The 12,954-nt window shown below is 41.7% G+C and overlaps 1 protein-coding gene across 1 annotated transcript; it reads left to right on the top strand.

The window, feature by feature from the left end:
• Positions 1-481: 481 nt before the first annotated feature.
• ZNF572 (zinc finger protein 572) lies at positions 482-5,335 on the top strand. Its single transcript, XM_041768463.1, has 3 exons — positions 482-585; positions 2,522-2,633; positions 3,276-5,335. The coding sequence occupies exons 2-3, from the start codon at positions 2,555-2,557 to the stop codon at positions 4,778-4,780; spliced, it is 1,584 nt and encodes a 527-aa protein (XP_041624397.1). The 5' UTR covers positions 482-585; positions 2,522-2,554; the 3' UTR covers positions 4,781-5,335.
• Positions 5,336-12,954: the final 7,619 nt, after the last annotated feature.

The raw sequence follows: 12,954 nt of genomic DNA, 5'->3' as shown, positions 1-12,954 counted from the left end.
CGAAGGGATTGCCTTGCGTTTTCTCTGTAATGAAAGACCAGAGGTTTAAATCCTTCTCCTTGTAAACTGATCGTTTTGTGCGTGGGTGGATGCGTTAGCCGTCCAACTGTTGCACACAGAGCTAAATATATATTCCCGTTCACAGCGGTGGCAGTGGCAACCACAGGAGCTTAATAAATGCTCCATTCATTTTTCTTGTCCTGGTGACGTTAAAGCCAACGATGCCCTGATGGCAAGGGAAAGTATTCGCTCCAATCGGGGCCCTAGTATAAGGCGCCTGACAGGCGTGAGGCGTGAGAATCAAGCGGACAGACGTCAGACAGCGGAGGGAACGACGTCCACCCGCCCGCTCCTTCTGGTCCGGGACCCGAAGAGTTAAGGCCAACGAGACCCGGCCATCCCCGCTTCCTAGAGGGGCCCCGGCGGAGCCTTGCGGGGGGCGGCTAGAGGGGCTTCCGGTTTCTGTCTTCCGGCCCCGAGAGTTTAGGACCCCGGGTTGGTGGGGTCAGAAGGAGGTGGGGGCTCCTTGCCCCGGGACGGCTGGGCCTGCTGGGGTGCTGGGCGCCTCGTGTGGCCCCCGGAACAGTGAGTCCCTTCTCGGGGGGAAGGGAGCCAAGGGCTGCGGGCTGGAGGAGTGGCCGCTGCACCACGCAGACCGCCGTTTCGGCCCGGAGAGGGGTCGCGCGCTGCGAGGGGCCGAGGGCCAGCGGCTCTCCCCTCCCCCACCCCCCGGCGCCCCCCCGCGCCCCCCGTCGACCCTTAAAGGAGCTTGTCGGCTGAAGAGCATCTGGCCTCCTGGACCTGCACCCCCGCGGGGCGCCCCAGCCTCTGCCACCTGCCCACGGTTCCTAAAGCTGAGCTTCAGGCCGTGCATTTTCTCGGGAAGACTTTCTTATCCTAAGCACCTCTCTGCAGGGTGACATCTCGGGGACGGCCCTGCAATACCATTTGTGGCCTGAGTTTGCTACCGTTTGGCTGAGCCAGTGTTCCTGAGCCCCCCCCCCCCCCCCAAATACCAAAGTTAAGCCTTTCTGAGCAGGAAAATTGCTGCACGGGGCTCTGTTACCCTGACTTGTACTTGGTTTGTAAAGACTCGGTTGGAACTAGATAACTCAGATAGCAAAACATAGTGCTCCCTGTGAACAATTTTCCTTTTTTTTTCCCCTTTTAGGTATGTGGGTCCCCCCCCCCCCCAAACGCTAGGGCTATTTGTAATTTAGACTAGTTCTATCTTTTCCTGTAACAAATCCGTAGTTGCTGCGGGTGCTTAGGGAATGCCAGCTCCGTTTGGTATCACGTCTATAGATGCAAATCTTTTTTTTTTTTTTTTTTAAATCCAGTTAATGTTTTCCAAAATAAAGGTCCTCTTTGAGATTTATTTGCGGTTTAGGCTTATGTCCAGCTCCGCTTCCTGCTCTGGTTTACTGCAGTGGATTAGAGTGTGAAAGTCCGCATCCGAACAGGCTTGGGACTGAAGTCGGCTCTGCTACTTTCTGGTTGTGTGACGTTGGGAAAGTTTCTTAATGTCTTTTTTCATCTACGTGCGGGTAATTGGTCATAGACCTCCAAGGGCTATTGTAAAAATCAAATGAGAAATATGTGTATTTAGCTCACTTCCTGGCACATAATAGGCAGTGGTAAAGTGAAAGTTACACCTTTTAAAATATTCTTCCAAAACCAGATTTTTTTGTTTGTTTGTTTTCCATGTGTGCCATCCTTATTTGAGGCTCTTGTTTTTCCCAAATAATGCTGTTCTCTATATCCTGAAATGGATTGCAATTACACATATACCTGCTTTCCAGTGATGGATCAGCCCCTAATAGTAGGTCAAGAATTGTAATTGGCTCCAGAAGATGAAGTGTAGCCTAAAAGGGATATTGTGATTATAATAGACAAAGAGTCAAGGAAGAGCTCCCTCATTAGCTTCCCTTTTATATTTAGGGGTTATCGGCTATAATCATTCTAGCTCTGCTTTATCCTATCCTTTTTCTTTTTCCTTTCCTTTCTTTTTTTTACTGGTTATATAAATTCTAACTTTCTTTTGAAATTGAAGTTCAAATGTTTCATCCTCTGTCAAGGGTCAGTTTATTCTTTCTAAACAGGGTGCTTTCTCTTTAGCTGCTTCTTATACCCTCATATCCCTTTTCTTTTTCTTTTTAGTCTTGTTATTGTTACCTTTCCCAAAAAATACCTTGGTGTTTTCAATTAAAAGTGTTTCTGAGTAAACAATGAGTATTAGTGTTTATTCTGTTTTTGAAGTTTGTGCCTCAGACTTGAATGTTAAGATTTAATTTTTTTATTGTTATTTCCTTAGAAGTAGTAAATTGGGTTAACCCTTAATGCAGAACACTTGCATCTGAGATAAGATTTCTTTCCAAAAAGACTTATAAAGACCATGTTTCTTTTTTTCAGTCTGGTGCACAAAACATTTTGTGCCTCTGGTTGTTAGGTTGCAATGGTTGGGGAGGAGAAAGAATACATTTTAGCCAAGGCCCCAAGCATAACCTGTTTCCTTCCACAGGGTTTCTGAGCCCCACCTTGGCTGTGACCACTGATGGAGCAAGAGCAAAAACTGTTGGTCTCAGATTCTAGTGGCTTCCAGGAGAGGGAGAGTTTGAAAAGCCCTTTTACAGGTGAGGGATCAAGAAGATTATCTGAATCCACTGGAAATTCAATGTAAGATGTACCATGGAGTGCTATAGGTTGTGTAGAAAGAACAGGAAATTTGAATGGGACAAACTTTAATTTGATTCCTGCTCTGTTGCTTACAAGCTATGTTAACTTTTATAACCTCAATTTTCTTATCTTTAAGAAAAATAAATATCTGTCTCATATTTTTTAGGATTAATGAGATACTATATGCCAAGCTATTGTTCTTAATAAATAGTAGGTATCATTGTTATTTCTCTATTTTCTCAGATTTTAAGTAAAGTATTGCCAAGTTTTCACTTTAGAATGTGTCTTATTCAGTTTCTCCCCTACTCAGATCCCCTTTTTTAAGTCTTCTAGAATAAAGCTTAATGTTTTTAGATCAGTAATCCCTTTTGGCAATTGCTGATGGCTGTTTAAATACTTCCTTACTGTTATTAAGCACAAAAAAATTCACCTGCTTCTAATCAACAGTAGAAAAAGTAAAACTAGCTTTAAACACTTTTTTAATATAAAAGAATTTTTAAGTTTTTACTTTGTTATTCCCTCCCTTCCACTGCAATTCAGAATTTCTTTCCCTGGTAGAGACTAGGGAATATGTTTAGAATATTTGTTTATTCTTACAGGAGGTGAAAGTAAGAATAATTTGGAAACTGTTCAACACCATAACTCCAAGGCAGAGAAAGAGAAAGCCTCAAAATGGTCTAAAGGAGATGGTCTGCAAAATTGTAAGCATGAGGATACAAAAGAAATTCCATTGACATGGTCCCAAGGAAATGAGATCTGGTGTAATGATTCCCATGAGAATGATGGCAAGTCAGAGAATCAGGGAAATTCTACAGGAAAAGAAGAAAAACCCAGTCACTGGGGATGGGACCCAGGGGAACACTGCAGTGCCTCTGTCCAGCAGAATTCAACCTTCAAAGACAAACCCTATAAATGTTCTGAATGTTGGAAAAGCTTCAACAACAGTTCCCATTTGCGTATTCACCAGAGGACCCACTCAGGAGAAAAACCTTATAAATGCTCTGAGTGTGGGAAATGCTTTAGTAACAGCTCTCACCTGATTCAACATCTGCGAACACACACAGGAGAGAAGCCCTACCAGTGTGCTGAATGTGGGAAAAGCTTCAGCAATACCTCCCATCTAATTATCCATGAGAGGACTCACACGGGAGAGAAACCCTATAAATGTCCTGAGTGTGGAAAGAGCTTTAGTAGCAGCTCCCACCTTATTCAGCACCACAGATCACATACTGGTGAAAAACCATATGAATGTCCTGTTTGTGGGAAATGCTTCAGCCACAGTTATGTCCTGATAGAACATCAGAGGATTCACACTGGAGAAAAACCTTATAAGTGCCCTGACTGTGGAAAGAGTTTTAGTCAGAGTTCTAGCCTGATTCGCCACCAGCGGACACACACAGGCGAGAAACCCTACAAGTGTTTTGAGTGTGGAAAAAGCTTTGGTTGTAATTCGACTCTCATAAAGCATCAGCGAATTCATACTGGAGAAAAACCATATCAGTGTACAGAATGCGGGAAGAGTTTCAGTCGAAGTTCCAACCTAATCACACACCGGAAAACCCATGCAGGAGGAAAGCCCTATGAAAGTTCTGAATATGAAGAAAGTTTGAATCAGAACTGTAGTGTGATAGAAGACTGCAGAATCCAGCCTGGGGAGAAGCCATACAAATGTTGCGAATGTGGAAAGCGTTTTGGCCTCAGCTCCCATCTTATTAGACATCAGAGAACACACACGGGAGAAAAACCTTACAGGTGTTCAGAGTGTTGGAAGACTTTTAGTCAGAGCTCCACCCTGGTGATTCACCAAAGGACACACACAGGAGAGAGACCTTACAAGTGTCCTGAGTGTGGTGAGTGCTTCAGTCAGAGCTTTAATCTTATCAGGCACCGGAGAACTCACATGGGAGAAAAACCTTACAAATGCAGTGATTGTGAGAAATGCTTCAGCAGAAGTGCCTATCTCAATCAGCATCGGAAAACTCACATAGAAAAGTCTTTCGAGTCTCCTGAAGTTGAAGCTTTTCCTCATGGGTGGACTTGGAAAAACTGTCCAGGGGAAATAGCACTCATCTCTTTTTCGGTCCCAAACCCATCTTCCTCTTGAGTCCCAAAGCCTGTTTATTTATTTATTTTTTCCTTTTCTTACTGGACCATTACAATTAAGGTGTTGCTGTGAAGTTTTTTTTGGTGTGTTTGCCATAATGTCTGAAAAAAGTTAACCTCCGAGGTTAGAGAATGTGAAGGCCCTGGTCCCCTGTTCATTACATCTGCCCAGTGAGAGATGCTGCCAATGAATGAGAAGAAATGTTTTTTGATTAAGGTAAAATTGGAATCGCTTGAAAGGAAAATATAAAGAGAATTCCTGGAAATAAGGACATCTGAGAGCTTGAAGCTGAGCTAGTCCTTGAATTTTCCTATTTCCTCTTGCCTGATTGGGTGGCAATAATTTGTTACTGGCCTCAGGGATTTATCCAGAGAAAGATTCTTTTTGAACAATTAATATGATTTCTTGGCTGTTTTGGTAGGTCTTAAGAAAAGACTCAGTTTTTTATTTTTTTAAATATTTTATTTATTCATGAGAGACGCAGAGAGAGAGAGAGGCAGAGACACAGGCAGAGGGAAAAGCAGGCTCCATGCAGGGAGCCTGACATGGGACTCGATCCCGGGTCTCCAGGATCACGCCCTGGGCTGAAGGTGGCGCTAAACTGCTGAGCCATCCAGGCTGCCCAAGACTCAGTCTTTTTATTTTTTTAAAGATTTTGTTTATTTATTCATGAGACACAGAGAGGCAGAGGGAGAAGCAGGCTTCATGGAGGGAGCCTGACATGGGACTCGATCCCGGCTCTCCAGGATCATGCCCTGGGCTGAACTGCTGAGCCACCCGGGCTGCCCAAGACTCAGTTTTTAAATGCATTTTTATTTGCTGAAAATAAACCATTGAATTTAGAACTGTATTGTCGAATACAATAGTCACTAGCCACATGTGGATATTTAAGTAGATTTATATTAAGATCATATGAAATTTAAAATCTGGTTCCTTAGTTGCCCTAACCACTCAAGCACTCAAGAGCCACACATACCTGGTGGCTGCTGCTGTATGGGATATCATATAAAGTTCCTTCTTTTAATATTATTACTCTTTTTAAAAAGATTTTGTTTATTTATTAATGAGACACAGAGAGGCAGAGACATAGGCAGAGGTAGAAGCAGGCTCCCTGCAGGGAGCCCGATGTGGGATCTGATCCCGGGGTTATCACACTCTGAGCCGAAGGCAGTTTTCAACCACCGAGCCACCCAGGCATCCCTCAAGATGATTATTCTTGGCAGACTCATAAAGATTTCTTATAAGACTGTAGGAAATGTGCTATGACGTTTCTGCTCTCCAAGAGGAATTGCAACGTAGAGTAGAAATGGGATAGAGGTACTTGGTCGAGAGATTGGCCCATCCTAATGGTTGTATGTCTTATGTTCAGCTGTCTTGGTAATCTAGTGATATGATGCCATGGTCTTGGCCAAAACCAGATTAAGAGGTAGAATTCTTGAATTCTGTTTTAAGAATTTTTGACCAATAGTCTTTTCCCCTTAGTTTTCTCATTACATAATTCTTGGTTAGATCAGATCCTGGTTCTTTTTCTAATAATTAACCCTCTGCATCTGAGCCAGTGTGCAGGGACAGTTTGCTATTGAGATTCCTTAGTTCCAGTCTTGATGGTTTTCTTTTGCCTCCTGACTTACGGGGTGTGTGGATCTTCCCTGTTTGTCCAGTGGGAATGAGGATTTGTCAAGCATTAAGTTATTTCCTATGCTCCTAGCCCCTATTTTTTCCTGCCAGTGCAAGGAGTAGATGTGCAGGGACGTTGAGACTCCTGAATTGCTCAGGATTTCTAGTCTCATTTTTGGATTCAAACTATATTTTATGAAGACTATGTGGAAATACAGATTAGGAATGTAGAGCCAGAAAGGGTTCATTAGAGCTGCTGCAAAGGGCTGTAGCTGGCAGATAACTGAATTGCATGGGGAATATTTCTTCTTTCATGATTGTAGTATGCCTGATACTGGTGAGGCAGTTACGTCATTTTGTATTGTTACAGGATTGAAAAGTAAAGCAAAAGTTAACAAAAGACTTAAGAAGCATTTGGGGTGATTTTCTGCTTTTGAAAAGAGGGAGAACATAATTGGGTGGCATTGGCTTTTATGTGACCCTCACCTAGGCTTCTTTTTACCTTTGTATGTTAGGAAGGATTGTCCAAATTATCTTCAATTGTACTATCTGAGGACAATTGTTTTCAGTAACTTTTTACCACAGACAACTAAGAGTTTGATTACTGTTTGATAATTAAATTTGGGCATTTGCTATTGAGGCCAAAATTCAGAGGCAAGGCAGGAGCTTTTGGGGCGGTGTACCATCACCAACCACAGTATGTGTGGCAAGTAGCCACTCTACCTGCTTCTTCATCTGTAAAGCAGGGATAATGGCTGTCTCATGGGGTTCTGTAAAGATTAAATAAATGTTTGCAAAGCAGCTAGCACAGTACTTATGTCTAAATACACGGTAATTGGTTATTATTGATTGAAATAAGTTGAAAAATGTCCTCCCCATATTTGCAGAAGTAGCAGTACTACCCCAACTTAGTCCTACTTGTGAATTCTTTATGACCAACTTCAGGAACTCTGCATAATAAGGCTTGAAAAGCACATAACTATATAGGGTTTCAAGTTTGCAGGCTTTTGAAAACCCATTTATTTGATTTGGCTAATTGGATTTTTTTGTCATTCTTAAAGGATTCAGTTTAAGTCAGGAAAGAACAAAATAGCAAGTTCAACTTAAGTTAATTCCTGTCTGAAGAGATTAACAACAGGTATAATTTATATCCTATCAGCATCACCTACTCTATGTTTTATAATTGGCCATGATTACAGAAAACCTGTTTCACAAACCTCAATGTCTATAAACATCTATGTCTATAGAATCATATATGTTCACATTTTAGATGGGTTAAGATAGGCTCCATGAGTAAAACGATTTAGTAAGCATTATTGTCTCTTTAGACTGAAAACTAAGAAAACAGAAGAGAGATTTGTCACTTATGAGGAGAACATAATAGTTAATAATATTTGATGCTTTTGCCTCAATTTCATTGATCAGCAGGTAGATTTTCTTATTTAGCTCCCCAAGAAGTAAATATTCTGTATTCTTTATTTTTCTTGCCAGCACAAAGAATAAAGCATTCTTTTTTAAAAAAGATTTTGTTTATTTATTTGAGAGAGAGAGGGAGCACAAGCAGGGGGAGGGGCAGAGGGAGAAGCAGACTCCCCATGAACAGGGAGCCTGATGTGGGGCTCAATCCCAAACCCCTGGGATCATGACCTAAGCTGTAGGCGGATGCTTAACCCACTGAGCCACCCAGGCGCCCCAGTAAAGCATTCTTATTTAAGTGATTTGTTTCATAGTTTCTTTTTAACTAAAGGGAAGACTCCTATCTTTTTTTCCTACTCAAAGAAGAGGCTTATATTTTTTTTCCTTTCAATAGAAAGAGGAAATCCATGTCAATGCATATACTCACAAACGTAGTGGTAAATTCACTCCCTACCTGCTGTAGAGTCTACCAGAAGGCATGCAAACAGTGAGTTTCTTATCATAGTACCTGAGGTGAAGATTTGCTCCCATCATTCCAAGTCATCCAAGTTGGATCTACCAAATGCGTCTTTTCCTTAGTGCTGTATGAATTTCCTCATTGATGGTGACAGGTAGTGGAATATGATTTGTGACTATCGCCCCTCATACATTGTAGTCCAGCGTGTTCATCTTTGCCCGTCTCACTTTCTGAAATCATGGTAGTGACAAAACTGTTATTGTTTCTTGATTCTGTATTTGAGTTTATATAATTCCTTTCAAGCAGTATGGTTGGTCATTCATTCAACAAAAATTTACTTGATGCCTAATATGTGTTTAGAAGTTCATATGACCTTGGGAGGGGGAAATGTAAGTAAAGACAGGTAGGAAAATTGTGCAGCTTTTCAGATGACTGACATCTTGCCAACTTCTGAACTATAATTTATGCTGAACCCTCTGTCTTCAAATCTAATAATTTGATAATCCAGGAAGCTAGAAATAACAGTATATTAAAATGGGTTAGGTTTGCTCTGTGAAAACACAAGCTTAGTGAAGTTAGACACAGTGCTTTGCACATAGTGGTTCTCAGTAGTTACAGAGTGGATGTCCAATGCTCACATGTTTTAAGCTAATGCCCAAGAATATGCTCTTCCAGCATATGCCTTTCCATTAGACTGTCAGTTCCTTGAGTGTAGAGAACACTACATCTGAAACTAATGATGTACTATATGTTGGCTAATTGAATTTAAATAAAAAATTTTTTAAAAAAGAACTACTTGGACTTTTCCTCCTGGGTCGCAGGCACAATTCCAGTAGATGGCGCTAGAAGCTGCTCTAAGATCTAGGGTAGTGATAATGATGCCCACAATTGTGAAGTACAAGGAGGAAATAATGGTTGGGAAAAGGGCTGGCTACTTAGTGCAGTACCTCCCGTCACCTGATTCAGAGAACGAAGTGCACCCCAAATCTAGGAGATGAAGGTAAATTCAGGTTTGGCAAGTGGTTGAATACCTTTTTGTTTGTAAAATTGATGTTAAAAAAAAGCACACTGGAAACTTACAAAAATACCAGGTGACACCGCTCAGAAGACTAGAATCCTCATCCTGCCCATCCTACTGCCAGCCACAATTCAGTGAAAAACTTGTATTGTCAGCTGCAGGGATGCAGGGATCGATGTTTTACTGCCACACTGTTGGGGGGTGGGGTAGTGGAGAAATGTAAGGTGTGGTCATTACCATCACCAGAGGCTACACCTGGTCACTCCTACTAATTCTTCAAACCTCAGCTTAAGCATAACTTCTTCTGGTAGGCCTTCCTTGACCTCTAGGTTACTTTATATCTTCTTACCCTCCGATACAACATTTACTTGCTTTTTTTTGGATGCATAGCACGTCCTTAATTACCTGTATGCTACTGTCTTCTCCATTAAACTCTGAACCCCCAAATGACAGGTACTGTGTCTACTTGGTGCAGTGCTCTACTCCTAACACCAAGCACAGTGCCTGACACAAAGTAGACACTTGATATGTGTTTATTCCATTGAACTGCCTTGATGTATATACTCTGGCTTTATGAGCAGTATTCAAGAAGAAAAAGAAAATGACAACAAAGGTTCAAATTCCAACTGGAATTTACAAAAGATTATTTAAGCACCAAGGGGATGCAGAACAATTAAATGACTGGCATTAAAAGTCTTTATGGACTGGGTGAACGGTGAGCAAGTAACTCTTGAGCATTTTGATATAATATGTGACAAACAAAAACATTAATGGAAAAGGAATTGCTCAGTTTGTACCAAAAAAAAAAAAAGTATAAAATAAAGAAAGTTGACAATTTTAAATCGGTGACTGCTATGGCACAGAGGTGGAGTTACAAAGAGAGATGATTGGTCTGGGTCTTTTTTTTTTTTATTATTAAGATTTTATTTATTTATGAGAGAGAGAGAAAGACACAGGCAGAGGGAGAAGCAGGCCCCATGCAGGGACCCTGATGTGGGACTCGATTCCGGGTCCCCAGGATCACGTCCTGGGTCAAAGGCAGGCGCTAAACCACTGAGCCACCCAGGGATCCCCGGTCTGGGTCTTTAACAACGGATAATTGAAGAAGGGAGGCCAAGGCTTTTCCTTAAATTGAGAAAGGCACTTGAAAAGGCCTAAGTCCAGTCCTGACATGCCAAATTAGGGTAATAGGGAGAGCAGAGGCATCAGTGCAAGATCAGATATGTTCTTTGTTTTAAGGTAACTAGATCTTTGTATGGGGTGAAAAAAATGCATTCTAGTCAAACAATCCCAGATTCCTGAACCAGATTTTCTTTCTTCTCTTCTTTTCTTTTCTTTTTCTTTTTCTTTTTTTCTTTTTTTTTTTCTTTCAGAGAGAGAGCACACCAGCAGGAGGGGCAGAAGGAGAGAGAATCCTTAGCCAACTCCACATTGAGCACAGAGCCCAACATAGGCCTCTGTCTCACAACCATGGGATCATGACCTGAGCTGACACCAAGAGGCTTTAAGGCAGCACCACCCAAGTGCCTCTGACCCAGTTCTCTGAGCTTGGATTCCAGCTCTGCTACTTACTAGCTGTGTGACCACTTTTCTGTGTATCAGTTTCCTTATCTGTAGAATGGAGTTAAAAACAGTACCTTCCTCATAGTGTGATTGTGAGGACAAAAAGAGCTAATCTATGAAAAAAGGCATTGAGAATGCTGACTATACTCTTAACTCTTGTCATGATTACAAAGTATTTTTCAAAACAAATCTAAAGGCTCAGTTGGTTAAGCATCTGCCTTCAGCTCAGGTCATGATCCCAGGGTCCTGGGATTGGAGCCCCACATTGAGCTCAGCTTGCTTCTCCCTCTCCCTCTGTCCTTCTCCCCCACTGCCTACTTGTATTTTCTCTTGCTAGCTCTGCTCTTTCTCTCTCTCAAATAAATCATCTTAAAAAAAAAAAAAGAAAAAGAAAAAGAAATCTAACATGGCGCTTTTTAAAAATTATACATCCTGATAAAGTTTTTCCAAATGATAGTAGGCTGATTAACCTTTATCAAATCTGTTAGTGTAAGAATTCACTACACTAAATCCACTACACGAACAGAAAAAATATACATATATATCAGTATATGCTTAAAAAGATTTGATTTTTTAAAATGGAGAAATTGTAAGCATCCTATTTAAGATCGAAACATTAGAAATAATCCTACTAAAATCAAGAATCACGACGGAAAACCTGATATCCCCAGCACTCTTCAGTATTGTGCTTCAGATCCTCATCAGTATAACAATATGAGAAAAATAATCAAGAGGCATAAATATTAGAAAGTAAGCCAATTCTAGGTCTACCTGTACTCAAATCTCCTAAAATAGCTCATGCTATGCTCTGATTCACAGGTGGCCCGATCCCTGCAGGCTGTGTTTCTCAAACTTGCTTTTCAAATGGTGTCTAGCCAACAAGTGAGAAGCCCCTAGTGGGAGGTTGGGCCCTGGGGGGAAGAGAAGACTGGGTATTTCTCCTACTTCCTCTTGGCCTCCTACAGCTTCATGGCTGCAGCTGTCTCCAGCATGACTCCTACTCCCACCAGACAGGTCCACCAGGCTTCCGGTTTCTTTGGAGTTACCTGGTCTCCAAAGTCTCCTTACATTGCTTCTTCCCAATTACAAAGTATTTTTCATGGACTTTCTCTATAGTTTATTACTTTCTGCCAGTTAGTGGCTGATTTGTGTCATATTTCATTGCATTTGCTTCAGGACTGAGTGGCAGATATTTGTTTTGTTTTTAAAGATTTTATTTATTCATAGAGACAGAGAGAGAGGGGCAGAGACACAGGCAGAGGGAGAAGCAGGATCCATACAGGAAGCCTGACGTGGGACTCGATCCAGGGTCTCCGGGATCACACCCCAGGCTGCAGGCGGCACTAAACGGGTTCGCCACCGGCGCTGCCCAGATATTTGTTTTTGAATGAGTGGAGCCATGCCAAGATTTAAACATCCTTGTGATCATTACCTACTTAATAAGAAAAAAAATCCTCCTATGCTAATTCCAAGTATGGGGTAGTCCAGTAACATCCTGGTGATACTGTATTCTCATCTGTTAAGAGTCAGCTGCTCAAGCCTTAATGGAACAATATAGGAACCAACAAGCAGTTTATCGGATAATTTAGCTTTACGAAAACTATTTCCCACGCGTCAAATTGTGTGGGAAAATTTGACGTAAATTTTAAATTTGATGTATATTTCAAACAGGCAAATTTGTGGATTCCGGGGAGGATTGTTGTCAGGGAAAGAATTAAAGTCTTGATTTTATAATGGAGGAATGTTAAAGCAGTGATGATTTTAACAAAGAATCTTGAGGAACACAAGATTTGGAGACCAGGAGCTTAACTTGATTTCATCGGGTATCAGCTGTCATCTGGCCAAGCCACTTGACCTAAGTTTCATTTCTGTTATTTGAGGGTTAGATGATGCCTGTGAAAGTATTTTGACACAATTATTTTTACCAGCAAGTAAGACATTTATTTGGGGTCAAAAATGATGACAGATGCCATACTCCTTTTCCCCCAAGGTTTTAGTTTTTTGAGAGCGAGCAGGGGCCGGGGGAGGGGCAGAGGAGGCTGGACCCGAGTCCTGACATCAGGACCTGAGCCTGACCCACTAAGCACCCGGGTGCACCGCCGA

This window comes from Vulpes lagopus, chromosome 9 (genome assembly GCF_018345385.1).
Source record: "Vulpes lagopus strain Blue_001 chromosome 9, ASM1834538v1, whole genome shotgun sequence".
Classification (NCBI taxonomy): Eukaryota; Metazoa; Chordata; class Mammalia; order Carnivora; family Canidae; genus Vulpes; species Vulpes lagopus.
The sequence above is the reverse complement of the archived record's forward strand: the minus strand, read 5'-3'. Positions and strand labels throughout refer to the sequence as shown.

Coding starts and splice junctions, on each gene's coding strand:
- ZNF572 (XM_041768463.1), top strand. CDS start 2,555: ATGGAGCAAGAGCAAAAACTGTTGGTCTCAGATTCTAGTGGCTTCCAG. Junction 2,634..3,275: donor TTTGAAAAGCCCTTTTACAG/GTGAGGGATCAA, acceptor TTATTCTTACAG/GAGGTGAAAGTAAGAATAAT.